Source organism: Tamandua tetradactyla, chromosome 8, assembly GCF_023851605.1.
Source record: "Tamandua tetradactyla isolate mTamTet1 chromosome 8, mTamTet1.pri, whole genome shotgun sequence".
Classification (NCBI taxonomy): domain Eukaryota; kingdom Metazoa; phylum Chordata; class Mammalia; order Pilosa; family Myrmecophagidae; genus Tamandua; species Tamandua tetradactyla.
The window spans coordinates 21,020,672-21,038,230 of record NC_135334.1 but is presented as its reverse complement, the minus strand read 5'-3'; the positions used below and the strand labels follow the sequence as shown (position 1 = coordinate 21,038,230).

General features: G+C 52.8%; 1 protein-coding gene across 1 annotated transcript in view; it reads right to left on the bottom strand.

Annotated features, from left to right (window-relative positions):
- Window positions 1-13,093: 13,093 nt before the first annotated feature.
- NECTIN1 (nectin cell adhesion molecule 1) overlaps window positions 13,094-17,559 on the bottom strand; it is an 82,829-nt gene continuing 78,363 nt past the window's right edge. The window contains exon 6 of the mRNA XM_077112659.1: window positions 13,094-14,816. Within this exon, the coding sequence (XP_076968774.1) occupies window positions 14,788-14,816 (29 nt within the window). The 3' untranslated portion in view covers window positions 13,094-14,787. The remainder of the gene's footprint in view (window positions 14,817-17,559) is intronic.

Below are 17,559 nucleotides of genomic sequence, written 5' to 3'. Positions count from 1 at the left end.
GCAGTACACAAAAAGCGAACCCTGAGTTAAATCATAGACTTTAGTTAATAGTACAATTATAAAAATGTGCTATCGTCATCTGTAGTAAAGTTTCCACACCAGTGCAAGGTGTTGGTGGTGAGGTGGCATATGGGCGTCCTATAGTGTAATTTAAAAAAAGAAAAAAGTGATTGCATAATCTGGGGTGGGAGGAGGGAAGGAAGATAGCAGAGATTAGTGCCATCTTTAAAGACCTAAAGGATGCAGGGGTGGTCCCCATATTATCTGCATTTAATTCACCAGCCTGGCCACTACAAACATCAGGAGGACCCTGGAGAATGACTGTAGTCCATCAAGGCTACAGGAACGGCTTTCTGAAGGCACACTGAGGGGCCAGCTCAGAGGTGGAACTCTGAAAGGCCTTTACATGGTGTCTGTCTTCAACAGGAAGAACACTGGGTCAGGAAACCAAGGGGATGAAAGAAGGAGTGGTCCCACTTACCATCACTTCCAACGACCCCATGGGGAATTTTGTGTTTCCCATACCCACAACTAGATCTGCAGCGTGAAGGGTCCCCTGGAACTCTAAGAAAGGGCTGCTGCCTGGGACTTGAACTTCTTGGGTTCAGGAGCCAGAAGGCAAGAATAGTTGTCATCATCTTGGCAGAAGTAATTGGTCCTAATCAGCAGGAGGAGGTCAGAAAACTTTTACATGGTGGGGTAGGGAGGGATACATCTAGACCTCAGGCGCTCTCCCTGGGTGCCTCTTTTGTTCTGATTGTGAATGGACACATCCAGCAACCCTTGCTTGAGGAGGGTATGATTATCAAAAACTCAGACCCCACAGGAATGAAGGTTTTGGTCATACCATCAGGTAAGATGCCCAGACCTGTTGAGGTGCTAGGTGAGGGTGAGGGCAATTTAGAATAGACAGTGGAAGGAGACAAGGAGCAGCAGCTGTGGCCCCAGGACCAACTGTGGCAACAGGGGCTCTTCCTCCTCCCACTACCCTCCCTTTTTAAGTTTCTCTGCAGGAGGAGAGGCCCTCTGGCATCGTGGAAGAGCTGCTCCCTGAACCTTGATGGAGACGTGGGTCCATGTGCCTCAAAGGGTGGATGAAGGCAGCTGAGGACAGGCCCTGCTTGGACCTCCTGCTGCGGGAAGGGTGGCTGCCTGTAGGATGCAGCCCACCATTTGTGCTGAGACCATCCTGCCCCCAAGCTGCTCCCCGCCAGGGACAAAGCATGATGGGGGTCTAGAGCTGGCTCATTCCTGTGGGATGCAGGACTCCTCCACCGGGCACCTGTGGCTTAAGGACTCCACACTGGCCTGGTCAAAACATTCTTAGAACCATGCCGAATCAGAAACTCTTCCTGCTGAACCTTCTTTCTTCTCCCTCTCCTTTCGTAGGTCTTAGATTGTTAGACCTTTCTGCTCCTTCCTTTATCCATCCCAGGTATTGCCCCCCTTGAGTCTCCTGCATGTCTAATCCCATTTTGGCTTCTGCTTCTTGGAGACCCTGAACTGACACAATAGCTTCAGAGCTCCATCCCTTTAAAGGTCATTGTGTCTGATCAGCTTCTAGCCTGGGCTCTGTCTTCGCAAGACTGAGGAGGTGGGAGCCACTCTCCTAAAGTTAAGGCAATGTGTCCTCCCCCTCCTTTTCTGGGCATCTGCTATGGACCCTCTGGAGGTCTTCCCTGAGATCTAGCCTAGATCCACCCAGGTCTCCAAACGATTCTTGCAACCTGCATTTCCTGCTAGCCCAGAACACGTGGCAGAACTTGAGAGGTATGGCATGGCTTTACTTTGTGCCCTTGTGAGTGTGTGTGGGTGTGCTACATGGATTTGGTTCACCCGGGCTGGGGTCACCAAGCTCAGGGGTCACCTCCAGTTGCTGGCCATCCCAGGCTGCTTGCAGCCTTTCCGCACACCCCATGCCCCACCCCCCACCCCCACCGTGAGCAGTGCTTGCTCTCCGCTTGGCTCCCTCTCACTTGTTCGGAAGGAGAATTGATGACAATATCAATAACATGACTTGTATACAAGCTGCACCACCAACAAGCCCGAATGCTGGGGATAAATCTTCACTGGCCCAGTAATTGCTTTATAAGCCAAAAGGAATTATACTTCTTTTGGCGCCAACACCAGAGTTTCCTCAGGATGCCAGTCTTTCCCTTTCCTCTGATTCCCACTCTCTGGAGACCGCCATACACCACCCCCTCAGACCATTCTCATATTCCAGCATTCATCTGCCCCCAGGTCCTGATTTTATGGCCCCTGGGTTCAGGACACAGGGTGCATGTGCCCTCCTTGCCCCCATCCCCTAGCTCTTCCTGTGCGCCACTACTGAGCAGAGGTGGACTCGTTCTGCTCTTTGTCCCAAGAGGCTCTTGTTGTTCCCCCAACAACAAACTCATTTGGGGTCTCCATCAATCCAACTTGAGCAGAGCCCGGGGAGGGAAGGCTGTTGGGGAGGAGAAAGGTGGGGAGCCCTGTGCTGGGGTCTGGGGCTGAGAAAAGAGGAGAGGGAAGGAGAGGAATGCACTGGGGGAGTGGGAGGGCTTGGCCTGGCTCCTCCCCTGCCCCCCAGGGGCTGCCTTCTCTGCAGGGGGAAGGGGTAGCAGGGAGCAGTGGATTAGGGCCCGCTGCAGCTGTCTTCTTACATCACAGCGATTTTTATGCTGAGCCTGGGCTCGCTCTGCAGGGATCCATCATCGGAGTCTCCCCCAGCCTTCCAGATTGCTGACTTCCATCATTTTACCTCTTCCTTGGTGCCCCCGCCCCTCCCCCTTCCCCTTCCTTCTTATTTCCCTGTTCCTCCTCCCTTCTCCTTTCTCTTTCCATCCAGGGCTCTGGCAGGAACTGTTACTGATTCCTGAGGAGGCTGAAGTGGAGAATCCTGAATGGGGCATGACCTTCTCTTTTTCTGGAAATAATGGGGTCTCCCCACCCCACTCTACCCTCTCCCCTTTGCAGGCTTGGGAATAATGTTCTCTCAGACTTCTAAGGCAGGGTTGGGTGAGATGAAGTACGTGGGTCTGTGGCAGCCCCCCTTGGTGCCTGTTAACTGGCCCGGGGGGATACCTGGTCCATCCCTGGGGTCTGGACCCAGGTGGGTGGGGCCCCCATGCTGGCGTGCTGGGCTCCCAGAGCTGAGGGGTACCAGGCAGCAGGCCTGGTCATTGGGCTGTGCACAGTCAGCCGGAAGCTTACTCTGAACTAGCTGAGCCCTATCTGGGGGCTCTTCAAGCCCTCAGCAAGTTCCTTTGTCGTCAGGCCGTGCCCACCTCCCAGCTCCCCAGTGGCCCCTGTCCGCTCATGGTCCCTGCGTGCTGTGGCGCTGGACTTGGGAGCTAAGGGCCAAGAGTTTGACTCATGTCCTCCACAGTTACCAGCTGGGTGGCCTTGGGCAAGCCTCTCAACTTCTCTAAGCCTCAGTCTCCACAATCTATAAAATAGGGACAGTGAGAGGACTTGTCACACAGGTTATAGTGAGGACTTAACAGAAGCGTATTTGAAAGAGTTTAGCAAGGTGGCTGGTGCACAGCGAGTCCCCATTGCTGCCATGTGATCCCCTCTGTCAGAATGACAGAGCCACTAGTGCTACGGGAAGGGGGGTGCCACCTCAGATGGAAAGCAACTGGGTTGCCCAGCTGGTCTCACTGGAAAGGACTTTGCATCCACAGTGAGTTCCAACTTACTTCCAAATTTCTAGGTTGGTTGAGGAACAACAGATGCTGGTGGTCTTCTTGCCTCCCCCACCCCCCGGATAGAATGAGAAGGTGGGGGGCTGGTTTGATCCTCTGGGCTCAGTGCCCTGGGAAAGGAATGCTACCTCCCCCAGGGCAGGATTTGGCATCTAAAGATGGGCCCCTGTTGGCACTTGCTGCCGAGAGGGAGGATCTGTGCTGTGTAGACAAAGGTCTGGCTTTCCCACCCATGCCAGGAGGGACTGCGTTATCTTTGAGCCCAGGCAGCCAGGCCTGGGTCTCTGGGCTGGCACCGTGTGGGCACGGCCCCCAGCCCCCAAGGCTGCTGAAAGGAGTGGGCTGAGGGCAGAGGTGGCTGCTGTTCAAGTGGCTGCTGGCCATCCGAGCAACTGGGAGTGGGGCCAGGAGGGGGGGGCTTTCTGGTGGCCGTTGGTGGGTCTGGGGGCTAAGGTTGGGGCTTGGGGGAGGGACAGCTGGGTGTCAGGTTGGGGCTTAGCCTCACAGGAAACCCCATCTCCCTCGCTACTCAGGGTCCTGCAGGGTCCTGCAAAGCCCCAATAGGAGGGGCCGAGGCTCCCTTTTCTATCCCCCTAGACTGCCCTTGCTATGGCCCCTCTGGCCTCCCTGTATCTTCCCTGCCCTTGTCTTTTCAGCCTCTTTTGTCCTCTTAAGTAGACAAATCATGTCCCTCATGGACACGTTCCAGGCTTGGGTGCTGCAGGTGTGGACTCACTTACAAATGGGATCTTTGAAGATGTTAAGGTCAAACTGAATCAGGGTGGGCTTAATCCGATATGACTGGGGACCTTATAAGGAAATTGGACACAGTGGTGGTAGAAAACGTGGAAGGAGACTGAAAGAAATCGCCATGTGATGAAGGCAGACTGATTGCCAGCCAGCCAGAGTGCAGCAGACTTTGGAGAAGCCATGGCCTGCTGATACTTTGATCTTGGATATCTAACCTCCCAAACTGTGAGCCAATAAATTCCTGTTGCTTATGCCAACCAGTGTGTGGTATTTGTCACAGCAGCTCTGGCAAGCTGAGACATCGTCTTTTCCTCTGAAGCAGCTGGGGTTCCTGGCCAGGCTGGTTTGGATACACTGTGCTAAAAGTTCAGTCTTCTTACCAAGGGGTGGTAGAAGGGTGGAGTTCCCAGGTCATAGTAGGGGGTCTGCTGAGGTGGCTTCTGCAGCTCCTTCACTTCCTGCCGCAGCTGTTGCTTCCCTGGACCCAGAGGGAGAATCTGGAGGAGAAGGAGGGGAGCTGCTGCACAGATGTTCCCATACCCCCCTCCCCATTCAGCCGGCTCTCTTGGACCCCTGGATCGATTGCTGTTCCCTTCCTCGGCCCCCATGCACCCCAGCCTAGCATGCTTCATACTGTCTGGAAAGGCACAGGTGAAGCCAGCTCTTCCAGGGGCCAGCACAGCACCAGGCACCAGTAGGTAGATGGTTTTTTTTAATGGATGACCGAACTGAGACGTGTCCTAGGGGACCTGGGTAGGAGGGCTCCTCACTTGTCATTTCCTAAGGTGGGAGAGAGAGGAAAGCCTGAGCTGTGGCCTCTGGCCTGGACCTGGCCTTATGGGAACTGGGCATGCCCATGGAGGCAGGGTCCCTGCCTCTGGTCATCTCCCACTTTTCACCCCAGCCTGGGGCCCCTGTTTTCTGCAGCCCCAGGCCCACCTGGATGTCCTCAGATGCGAGGTGACTCTGCCTGTTGGGAGGAGGCTCCAACTTCTGGGAAGGGGACGGATCCATCCTGGGGAAACAGAATGAGTTCGAGCCTGGCCCAGGGGGTCTTGGCCCCAGTCAGGCCAAACTGGAGTTACTGGGCCCTGGTCCCAGTGAGGGACCCCAGACTCTGCACCTAAGCAGGCTTCCAGATAGCCAGAGGGTGGGCTGTGGGCAAATGGCACACTGGATAGAGGCTGAAGGCGCCCCTCTCATCTTACCCGGGCACCCCTGCCCCAGCCTAACCCCTCTTGCCCTCCTCTGACCCTGGGCCTCGGAAGGCGGGGCTGTTGGGTGTCCTGGCTTGAAGGACAGTGGGATATCCAGAGAACGCTGGGCGCGCCCTCACCAGAGCAAGGCGCAGGGTGAGGGGAAGCCTCGGGGAAGTTTAAGGGGCGTGCCAAAAAGCTCAGAAATCAAGACGGATACTCTTTTTTTTTTTTGCATGGGCAGGCTCTGGGAATTGAACCGGGTCTCCAGCATGGCAGGCGAGAACTCTGCCACTGAGCCACCGTGGCCTGCCCAAGATGAATAATATTTTAATGCAACACTTTAAAAAACAAAAATTAATGCCAAAAATCCACGATGAACAAAAATATCACAATTTTAACTAAAGGCAAGCTCAGTCTTACTGATTTTTCCTTCTGCCTCAGCCTCCAATACGGCTTCGAAAGCACTGAGCCTGTCTTTACTACACTAACTTTGCCTTTTAAAATTATTGTATTAAAATATTGTTGGTTGTGGTTACTTTGTGCAGGGGTGAGTGTCACACTCACCTCACCCTTCTCCCGGTCCTGCCCCCGTCCCTTCTCAGTGGCTGGGATAAGGTCAGTTGGTGCAATTTATTTAACTTCTTGTGCCTCTGTTTCCTTATCCGTAAATGTGGGTTTCATCTTAATCCTACTGCATGGAGTTGCCGTGAGGATAAAATGCATCCTTATAGCGCAGTAAACCCTGGGGGCGGGGCCCCATACGCTGCAAAAGCCCCTCAGGGGTAGTCACGCCTGCAAAGGGGCTAATGCCTCCCCACCCTGCAGGCGTGGGAGAAGTGAGTGAGACAGTGCAGGGGAAGCCCTCGGAGGGCCCTGAGTCTTTTATGGTCTTTTCTGGCATTTCAGCGTGACCCTGGAGCCCATGGGTGGCCCTCAGGAGCTGAGAACAGGGAGTCCAGTGGGAGGGGGAAGAACTGCGGACACTCACCCATCACGGTCCGTCTCTAGCCGGCTCTTCTGCTGCCGGTGACACAAAAAGATGACAGCAAGAGCCACGCCGAGGAGGAGGGCCACGGCCGCCGTGGCTCCCAGGAGCCCAGCCATACTTCCTGGACCCCCCTGTGGAAGGGGCTTTTCTGGAACCAGGAGATGGAGACAGAGAGTCACAGAGAAAGAGAGTCAGGGAGAGATTCAGAGAGGTGGACAGAAAGAAAATCAGACCCTGAGGCTTCTGCCCTCAATTCCTCAACCCCCCGCCTGTTTGGGATGTGGCTGCCCCTCTTGGGTGGGACAGAAACTCATCCTCTGGCTCCCCAGGGCCTTGTAATCCCAGACCCTGCTGTGATCCTGGGATCTGGGACACGGAGGTGGGTGGGGTAGGGGGTGGGGGGCACCAGGGCAGGGGTAGGGGAAGCACAGGGCAGGAAGAAAGGTGCTCAGAGATGGGGGACCCCTCCCCCTCATTCCATTTCTGGTCCTGTAGGGAAGATTCCTGTTGAGAAGTTTAATCTCCTTCCCCTCCCTACCCAATTAAACAAGCAAATGAACTAATTGGTACTTTGCCCTCCCAGCTCTGCAAAGAGGGCGAGGATCAGAAACGCTGAAGATGGGAGCTGTGGGCTTGGATGGGGGTGGAGTGCCTGGGGGCTCTGCAGGGCCAACCAAGTCTCTAGCACCGAGAGGCTGGCAGCTCACCCTCTGCCCTGACCCTCCTGGCCTTTGCCCCAGGAGCAGTAGTCCCACGGGAGGGAGGGGGGGCGGGGTGCCCGGCAGCCCCCTCAACTTGCTTTATGGTGAGCAAGTCACTCATCCTCTCTGGGTTGCAGAAAGAGCAGGGCCTGGGAGATTTGCGAAGGTTTGTTGAGCAATTTCTCAGTTTGAGCCGGAGCCACCAATCCCGCTCCTGAGGACAGTAGTAACACACGAGGCTGCTGAGACCGAATCTGCGGCCAGGGGCGTGCGCTGCCTTCTGGCTGGCCCTGGCTTGGCGTGTGAGGCCACGGAGGGTGGGAGGCTCCATTTCTCACCCCTGACCTTCCAAACGCCTGGGAATACAGTACACAGTCCTCTCCCTCCCTCTTCTCCACCTCCATATTATATATAATTAAACACAGAGCGCACCTGAATCGAGAAGCTAAATTGCAGTTTGCAATAAACATCATGGAGCCAATTTTCCACCAGTGGGATTGACACACGCCTGCCTCTCTCTCTGCTCCGTCCTAGTGCCCCGCAGGAGGGGGTGCCTGGCAGAGACCTCGGCACCAGCCTGGCCCCCAGGGAATCTTGCAGCCCCTCTCTGGCCCTAGCTTCTCTGCTTCCAGCATCAGTCAACCCAAGGCTGGTGGGCTGTGACCCTTGGAAGGGCTGGAAGGGGCTTCCCTGAGTGAGTCATGGGTTCCAGGGCTGAGCTGGGTATGTGTATGTGTGCGTATCATGGGGACCCCAAACCTCCAGACTCCTCAGTCCCTCCCTCCCAGCACAGCCTCTCTCTTCTCGCTTTGCAGACCTCTCTGGCTGGTCATCGTGCGATCGGTGAAGCAAACCTCACTCCCTTTTCTCTAAGTCTTGGCACCTAAGCATCCTCTCCTCTCTTTATTCTTAAGTCTTCCTGTGTCCACTCCTGCAACCTCCCAAACTTTGCTCCCTGCTTTGGTTTAGCAAACATTGAGTATCTCCTGTGTTCCAGGCACTATTCTGCCACAGCTCCTGCCTCTGAACTTCCCGTTAACCTCCCTTCCACCTCCGGAACAGCTCTCCATGTGGCTGCCCCTCTTCTGTCCCCGGCTCTATCCTGCTTGAAGCTATCCTCATCATCTGGGCTGCTGCAACAGCCTCGCTAGCCTCCCTGCCTCCAATTCCCCTCAAGGCCTTTCTCCACCCCTGAGCCTGAGTGTTCGTGCTAAAATGCAAATTGTGTCAGGCCACACTGCTGCTTAAAATCCCCCAAGAGCCCCCTGTGGCCTTCCGTGAAAACCTCTGAGGCCCGCTGGGACCTGGTTCTGCTCAATTTGGAGGAAATGCCTCTGTGCCTTCCCCTGCCTGCCATGCCCAGCCCTCCTGGACCATGTGCGGTTCCCTGACAGTGGGTCTCTTGAGTTATACAGAAGCTGTTTTCTCTGCAGGGGTCTGGTTTACCACACCTTCTTTGCCAAGTCAATCCACGCTCCAGATTTAAGCTAGACATGCTTCCTCTAGGAAGCCCTCCCTGCCTCCTCCATGGAACAGAGATCCTTCTCTGGCCTTCCCCAGCACCCTTTTTTACTGTGAGTTTGCATCTGACTTGTTTGTCTCTATCTCCCTACCTCCCGGCACAGGGCTTACTACGCAGAAAGTGTCATTAAGTGTTTGGTAGATGAATGAATATGCAGGGAGCAGTATTGGCAGAGGGTGCGCCTGTCTGCTGGGATCTGACCTTCCGCCAGGGGGCGCTCTCCCCTTGCATCCTCAGCCACCTCTGGGGTGGATGCAGGGACTTCTGTTTCCCCACAAAGCCCTGGACACAACCCAAACCTATATCCCTGTTTCCTCTCGGCACAGCTGAGGCAGCCTGGCATTTTCAAAGGACTGGGGGAGGGAGAGCAGTAGGGAAATGAACAAAGACTCCCAAATGCACATACCTCGTCTGGCTTAAGGCGGGCCTTCAGGTTTCTGTCCAACCACAGCCAGCTCAGCTTGGCGGGTCAGCCCCACGTGGGCTTGAGGCAGGGAGGAGGCGGGCTCACGACAGAGGGCTGGGACCACAGCTCCTGCCTCGACCCCCTGTTCCGGGGCCTTCACTTACTACCCGCTCAGGGACTCTGGGGTCACTTTAGCTAGAGAGGGAGGCAGATGCCCATATAAGGGGGTTATACCTTCCTTACAGTGAAAACTATTATATATGGCATATTAGGAAGGCACCAAGATAGGGAAACCAGGGGCCAGAGGGGGTAGGATGCTGTTGGTGTGGCTTCCAAGGTGCCTGGGACCAGAGTGAATTACTGATGGCAGGCTGAGCACTTAGCTGGGGGCTGTTGCTGATTTGGGGCTAGTTTGATCTTCCCAAGAAGGCTACAGAGTTGGATCATGTTGCCCCCGATGAAGGAAGTGAGGCTCAGAGAGGTCACGTAATTTGCCCAGGGTCACTCAGCTAGTTGGGGCCCGGGAACTCACGTCTGCGTGACTTTCCCTGACTCATGCTACTGGGTCTTTTTGGTCATCCTGGTCCTGCAAGGCCTGGAGTCCACCATCCCCACCTCTCCTCCCTCCCCAGACACAGCCCTACCTGCTCCTCAACCCGAACTGGGGGCCCCTGGTTGCTTTGTCCCCGAGAGTTATGAGCAGGGGCCCAGCACTGGCCCCAGCTGGGGCCCTGGCCTTCAGCCCTCGGCACCCTCTGGTTATACTGCAGTGAATCTGCTCCCTGCAGTACCCAGTCCCACCGGGTCTGGGACCTGCAGGAGTCTGGCTGTGAGAGGCTCTGGGGCCACGGCTGGTCCCCCCTTGCTCCTTGATCCTCTTCATTCCTCATCCCCTATTCCCAGGTCCAGAGATCTCAGGCAGCCAAGATCAGGAGGATGGAGCGTGGGGCCTGGGGAGCTGGGAATCAGGGAGGGCGGAGAAGGAGGGCCCTCCAGAGAGCATCCCTGTGCGCCAGGCTGGGCGCTGGGCTGAGTCCTTGCAGTTGACCTGAGCAGTTTGGCCGTGTTCACGCCACGCTATGGCGAAGGCTCAGAGAGGCATAAGCAGCTGTCCAGCAGCCCACAGCCAGGACCCCAGAGCTGGAACTGGGGCCAGGCTGATGTCTACGTCTCTGTCTTTCCTACTGTGCCCTCTGTACAGCTGCCCCCCAGGAGCTCCTCTTTCCTGCCTCAGGCCCCAAGGACGACCTTAGACCAACTCCCTTGTGGCTCTCTCTGTCTCTGGGGTCATGCTGGGAACACCACCCTCAGCCTTAGTTCTCTCACCTGTCACTTGAGTACAGTGCACCTGGTATTCCTTCCCTTTGGACTGAGCATGTGAAAACCCCGCTTAGAAGGTAAACACAGATCCAGGTTTCAGTCTGGGGACATCTAGGGACAGTCAGAGGCTTCTCGGCTCTTCGAGGAACTAGGCCTGCCCACTTTCTTGTGGCCCCACAATAAGGAGTTTCAGGGGATTTGGATCATCCCCAAGTGTCTAAAACTCTTCATCTGCTTCTCCCTACTGCCGCCACTCTAAGCCCCAGCCTTCACTTGGTGGCGCAAAATGTGCCCAGCACTTTCCCCCCCTTATCCCTTTCCCCACCATCAGTTTGACAAACGTGTCCTGAATACCTTCTGTCTGCCAGGCACCGTGCAAGGTGCCGGGGGTCTTCACCGCTGGCTGATGGGGAACCAGACGTGTGCACAAACGAGCACCTGTTCTGTGATTCATGCTTAAGGGAAATCTGTCCAAGGCTCAGGACAAATATGGGAAAGAGAGTTCCTCAGAGCTGCTGGTTTCACAGAGGATGGGCCTTCTGAGCAGGGCTTTGAAAGCATAATAGGAGTTCACCAGGTGACTAAAGGGAGAAGAAATGGTGGGGAGGGTGAGAAGTGCCAGAGGGATATATATGTGTGAAATGTGGGGAGTTTGAAAGAAATTCCAAGAATTGGATTGGGAAATGGATGGAAAAGGAGAAAGATACGGCAGGATTCTGAGGAGGGGCAGGTTGGAAGCAAATGAAGGTAAGATTTTATCCCTTGCTCCTGCCATCTCTGCCTGGGGACAAAGACACTGCCCTTCTCAGGAGCTGGGCCATCTGGGCTCTCCTTTGGCCGCCTTCTCCAGAGCTCCTTAGAGCAGCCACTCACTTGCCCTTCTGTCTACCGAAGCTTACCTGGACCTGGTCTGCCTCTACCTGTCTTGCGTGGTGTAGGCAAACAAGCTGTTCCAGGGAAGCCAGGGGTTCAGAGGAGGCCTGTGTCTGGACTTGGTGCCAATACCTGGAGATAGGGTTGCCTGGAGGAGGGGCTGATTTCAAGGCCCAGGGCAGAGCCAGTCAGCGTCCACCCTGGCCATGCACCTGGCTCAGGTGTGTGGGAGCAAGCCGTCCTTCTGGCTGGCCAGAGGCGGGCGGCAAGGGCCTGAGGGAGGGTGCTCTGGGGAAACTCTCCTCTGTCTTGGAGGTCTAAGGGCAGAGTCCCCGCTCCAAGTGCCAGATGGAGGCTGGACTCCCAAGGCTCATTATTTATTTATTTATTTATAGTACAGTTTTATTGAGATACATTCACATACCATACAGACATCTCCATGATCAATTTTGGAACATTTTTATTACTCCAGAAAGGAAATAAAGATAAAAAATAAAACCCAAATCCTCCCATACCCCTTATTCCTCTCCCCCCTCCACTGACCCATAGTACTGGTGGGGTACACTTGTTAACTGTTAATGAAAGAATATTAAAATATTATTGTTAACCCATAGTCCATGGTTTGTAATAGGTTCATTTTTCCTCATAAATCTAGCTATTTTTTTAACATTTGTTCTACTATTATTTATTTATTTTAATCCATATTTTTTCACTCATCTTTCCATACCATAGATAAAAGGATCACCAGAACAAAGTTTTCACAATCACACAGTCACACTGCGAAAGCTGTATCATTATACAATCATCTTCAAGAAACATGGCTACTGGAACACAGCTCTACAGTTTCAGGCACTTCCCTCTATCCTCTTTAATACACCTTAAACTAAAAAGGGGTTATTTATATAATGTGTAAGAATAACCTCCAGGATAACCTCTCGACTCTGTTTGAAATCTCTCAGCCACTGACACCTTATTTTGTCTCATCTCTCTCTTCCCCCTTTTGGTGGAGAAGGTTTTCTCAATCCCTTGATGCTGAGTCTCAGCTCATTCTAGGATTTCTGTCCCATGTTGTCAGGGTGGCTTACACCCCTGGGAGTCATGTCCCACATAGAGAGGGAGAGAGCAGTGAGTTCGCTTGCCATGTCGGCTCAGAGAGGCCACATCTGAGCAACAGAATAGGTTCTCTGGGAGGATTCTTAGGCTTAATTTTAAGTGGGCTAAGCCTATCCTTTGTGGGAATAAATTTCATATGAACAAACCCCAAGATTGAGGGCTTGGCCTTTTGATTTGGTTGTCCCCACTGCTTGCAAGAATATAAAAAATTCTCCAAATAGTGAAGTTGAATTTTCCCCGTTTCTCGCCATTCCCCCAAGGGTACTTTGCAAATACTTTCAAGGCTCATTTTAATCTCATTCTTCTATTGAAGCCTAACTGTGAGAACACAGGAGCCAACCATGGGCCATGAGAAGCTTCTGAATGACTCTGCAGGCCAGAACAACACTGAGATTGGAGCCAGGGGACATTGAAGGGCAGGCACTGTCATCTGGGTATCAGAACTTTCGGTCATGTCCTTGATGCTTGTCTGTCCTTGTACGCCCGTGGCACCCTGCACTTCCTTGGCCTGGCCGCCAAGGCCCTGCACAAGCTTCCCAGCCAGGTCCCGTGTCGTTTCCCAAGCAGGCTTCCTGGTGTTTTCCAGCTTGTTCTGGCCCCTCTTTCTCTCTCACTCGCTTTCGTCTCAGTTCTTTCTTCCCAGGACTCCAAGCTGGGCTGGCAGCTTGGATAGGAGTGTGGGAGTCTCCTCTCCCCTTGCTTGGGAGTGGACATAGCCTCTTCTCCTTGATTCAGCTCATATAGGAGGGGACTCTTTCAGGTGCCTTCCTCTGACCCAGGCTGGTGAGGGAACCCACCCAGAAGCCTGGAACTAAAGCGGTCCCAGAGCTCTTTCCTTGGCCTTGATGCAGCCTCTGCCCTCTACTCTCCTCAGGCTATGCCCACTGGTCTGCAGCCCTGGGCTTGCTTTGTGGGAGGAGCTGCTGGGCCCCTCCCAGAGCACCCTGCCTGCTTCTTTCTTGCGGTGGGTTTTTTGTTGCTCCCTCTGGCCTGGCCTGGGTGGCGCTTCAGCCTTGCATCTGCCCTGTCCTGATCTGCCCTGGTGGGTCCCTCGGTGCAAAAAGCCTTTGTTCATTAGTCCCAGAATTTGCCCTGGTTCTGAATTCAGTTGAAGGTCACTCTGCAGTCATCTTTTTCAGACCTCTTGAAGGTCAGAGGTCTGGGCCCTGCAGTCCTGCCCTCCTTGCTCCCTTGACCCATTTCATTTAGTCTGGAACAGATGTAAAATACGGAAAGTGCTGAGCCCAGTACCTGACACATAGTGGATGTGCAATAAATGGTTGCATTTTTTTAATTAGATAGTTGCTAAATGGAAATTGATGGTGGAAATGATGGTGATGATGGTGATGATGGTGAAGATGGTGGTAACGGTGTTAGTGATAGTGGTGATGGTGATGATGGTGAAGATGGTGGTAACGGTGTTAGTGATGGTGGTGATGGTGACGTGATGATGGTTATGAAAATGATGGTGTTTTGGTTTGCTAAAGCTGCCAGCAGACAATACACCAGAAAGGGGATTTATTAGGTTTCCAGAGGGATTTATTAGGTTACAAATTTACAGTTCTGAGGCCATGAAAATGTCCAAATGAAGGCACCGACAAGAGGATATCTTCACTCAAGAAAAGCCAATTGCATCTGGGGTTTCTCTGTCACATGGGAAGGCGCATGGCAATTTCTCCTGGCCCTTCTCTCCTGGGTTGGTTTCAGAATGGCTCTCTCATTTCCTTTGGATCCTTCCGGCTTCTTCTAGGGGCATTTTCCTTCCTCTACATGTCTGTGGGTCTTCTCTTAGCTTCTCCAGGATAAACTCTTGATTTCATCTCTAAGCTTAGCATTTCCAGGGCTCTTTCTGTATCCAAGCGTCTGCTGTCTGTCTGCCCTCTGTGTCGGCTCTGAGCTCTCTCTATGTCTTCTGTCTTTATTCTCTTCATAGACGGCTCCAGTAAAAGGATTAAGACCCACCTGGAATTGGGTGGGTCACATCTCCATGGAAACAATGTAATCAAAAGTTCTCACGCACAGTAGGTCTGCCCCCACAAGACTAAATTAGAAGAACATGGCTTTTCTGAGGGTACAGAACATTTCAAACAGGTACAGGTGTTAAGGATGTTAGTGGTGATGGTGATGATGATGATGATGAAGGTGACGATATTGGTGAGGATGATGATGATGGTGGTGGTGGTGATGTTGGCACTTCTCTCCTCCCCAGAAGCTTGTCTTCTTCACCTAAGTTAGCTCTCTGGATCCAGTCGTACCTGTGGCCACATTACAATAATATTAATTATATCTCACATGTGCTTTTACTTAAGTTATATCATTTGACACCTCCATCCTCCTTTGCCTCTATTGACTGGAGGCTCAGAGAGTGTAAGATGCCCGAGCTTACACAGCTCATTGATGGTAAAAGTGAGAAAGGAGTCCAGGCATTCTGGTCCCCAGTGTAGTTATCTAAATGGCCTAGATAAGGGTCTAGCTCGCAGAGGCCAACAGGTGGCTGTGTCTTCTGTCTAGATCAGTGTTCACACCCCTTGCTATTCCCAACTCTCAGTTCAACTGTAGGGAAGGGAGACCAGTTGAGTCTTGCATTCGTCATTCACTTAACTGTATAATCTTGGGCAATCTCTGAGCCTCAGTCTCCTCATCTATAAAATGGGAAGAACAAAGGATTGTTCTCAGGCATAAATGAGGTAATGAATATTCAAGCCTTAGCATAGGGCCTGGTATATAGGACAGGGATATTCTGTTCCTTAGGCAAATCTGCCCAGCAACGGGGGTGGGCCCTGACCTAATTCTGCCTGTTGGCCTTCCTTCTCCCTGCCCCTAGGCTTTCTTTGGTTCCTTGACTGTTCAGGGCCAAAGCCCCAAGTGTCTAGGCCTGGACAGGCCTCAGGACAAGGGTCCGGGTATCCTGATGTGTGGGTGTGATGAGATGTGACTGGGGTCCTCCTGGGTGAGGCTAACGGCGGTCACTTCCTACTTTGTGCATTCGTTCCCTCTGTCTGGAATGCTCTCCCAATGCCACCAGGCCCTCCCAGACCCTCACACCCGGTCCTTCACACCTTGAGTTGTAATCAGGAGGGAAAAGGAACATGAGCAAAACTAACTTTCCCAGACTTTCACCACAGAGTTTTTTCTGGGAGCCTCCTCCAAGGTCAGGCCCAGCTGGAGAGAGTTACTGGGATTTCACGCACATTCCTGGGGGGAGCGGTACTATCTGTGGGGTGGGGACCCTGCTAGGCAGCGACCTGACCCTCAGGCCTCTCTGAGGGAGAAGGATGAGCCCCGCCGGTGGGGGCGGGCGGGGGCTAAGGAAGCCGTCTGTCTATCACCCCTGCCCACCCTCCCCAACCCTTCTGTGTACCTTCCTCCCCTCCCTCTCCTGCTCCTTCTGACTCTTCCCTCCTCCTCTCCTTCTCACAAAGGACTGCTGTGGAGGGGAAGGGAGCGCCAAGTCCGAGAAGGTACACGGTATGGGGAAAAAATAATGGCCTGGGTTTCTCTGCCTCCCAGCAGTGTGGCCTACCTATGCTGAGCCTCTGTCAGACGGAGGATGGTGGGAAGCAGTGAGGAGAGGCTCCCTGAGCGCCTTGCCCTGAGCCTGGCACAGAGCCGCGTCTCTGTAAATGGCTGTAGTAACCGCAGGGGCCACCCTCACTTGTATTCGACGGGTTACTGTCCTGGGGCAGGGGGGTGGGGGTGGGGGGGGTGAGGGTGGGGCTGCCCCTCCATGAGCCCCAGGCTCTTCCAACCCCAGGGAGCTCCTCCTTCGTCTCTCCCACGGCTGCCTTCTGGGGCCCACGTCCAGGCCCCAGCCTGGTTCATAGAGAACCATCCAGCCACAGACTGGTTAAAAATTTCTAAAGATCAGCACTACCCACCGACAGCTTGGCCTGCTGGATGGAGGGGAAGTGAGGTTCATGTCACTGGAGGTATTCTTTTTTTTTTTAGATATATATTTTTATTGAGAAATCTTCATACACATACAGTCCAGCCATATTACATAATCGATGGCTTACAATATCATCACACAGCTGTGTATTCTTCACCATGATTCCTTTTAGAACATTTGCATCCCTCAGAAAAAGAAACAAAAAGAAAAGAAGAAGGAACTCATACATCCTATACCTCTTACCCCTCCCTCTCATTGACCACCAGTATTTCAATCTACCCAATTTGTTACCCTTTATCCTTCCTTATTATTTATTTATTCTTTATCCTGATTTTTTTATTCATCTGTCCATACCCTGGATAAAAGGAGCATTAGACACAAGGTTTTCACAATCACATGGTCACATTCGAAAAACTATATAGTTATACAACAGTCTTTAAGAATCAAGGCTACTGGAACACAGCTCAGCAATTTCAGGTACTTCCCTCCAGCCACTCCAATACCCCATAAACTAAAAAGGAATATCTATATAATGCATAAGAATTACCTCCTGGATAACCTCTCGACTCTGTTTGAAATCTCTCAACCACTGAAACTTTATTTTGTCTCATTTCTATCTTCCCCTTTTGGTCAAGAAGGCTTTCTCTATCCCATAATGTGAGGCCCCCACCTCATCCCAGGAGTCCAGTTCCACATTGTCAGGGAGATTTATACCTCTGGGAGTCATGTCCCACAAATGGGGAAGGGCAGTGAGTTTACCTGCAGAACTGGTTTAGAGAGAGAAGCCACATCTGAGCAACAAAAGAGGATCTCTGGGGTGACTCTTAGGCATAATTATCAGTAGACTTAGCTTGTCCTTTGCAGGAATAAGCTTCATAGGGGCGAGACCCAAGATTAAGGGCTCAGCCTATTGAATTGGATGTCCCTACTGCTTGTGATAATATTAGGAATTCCCCAGCTGGGGAAGTTTAGTATTTCCTCCTTTCTCTTTAGTCCCCCAAAAGGACATTGCAAATACCTCTTTATTCTCTGCCCAAATTACTCTGAGATAGATTAGGGCATCACACTAACCTGTACAAGCCAACATGATCTCACACCCTATTCAAGAT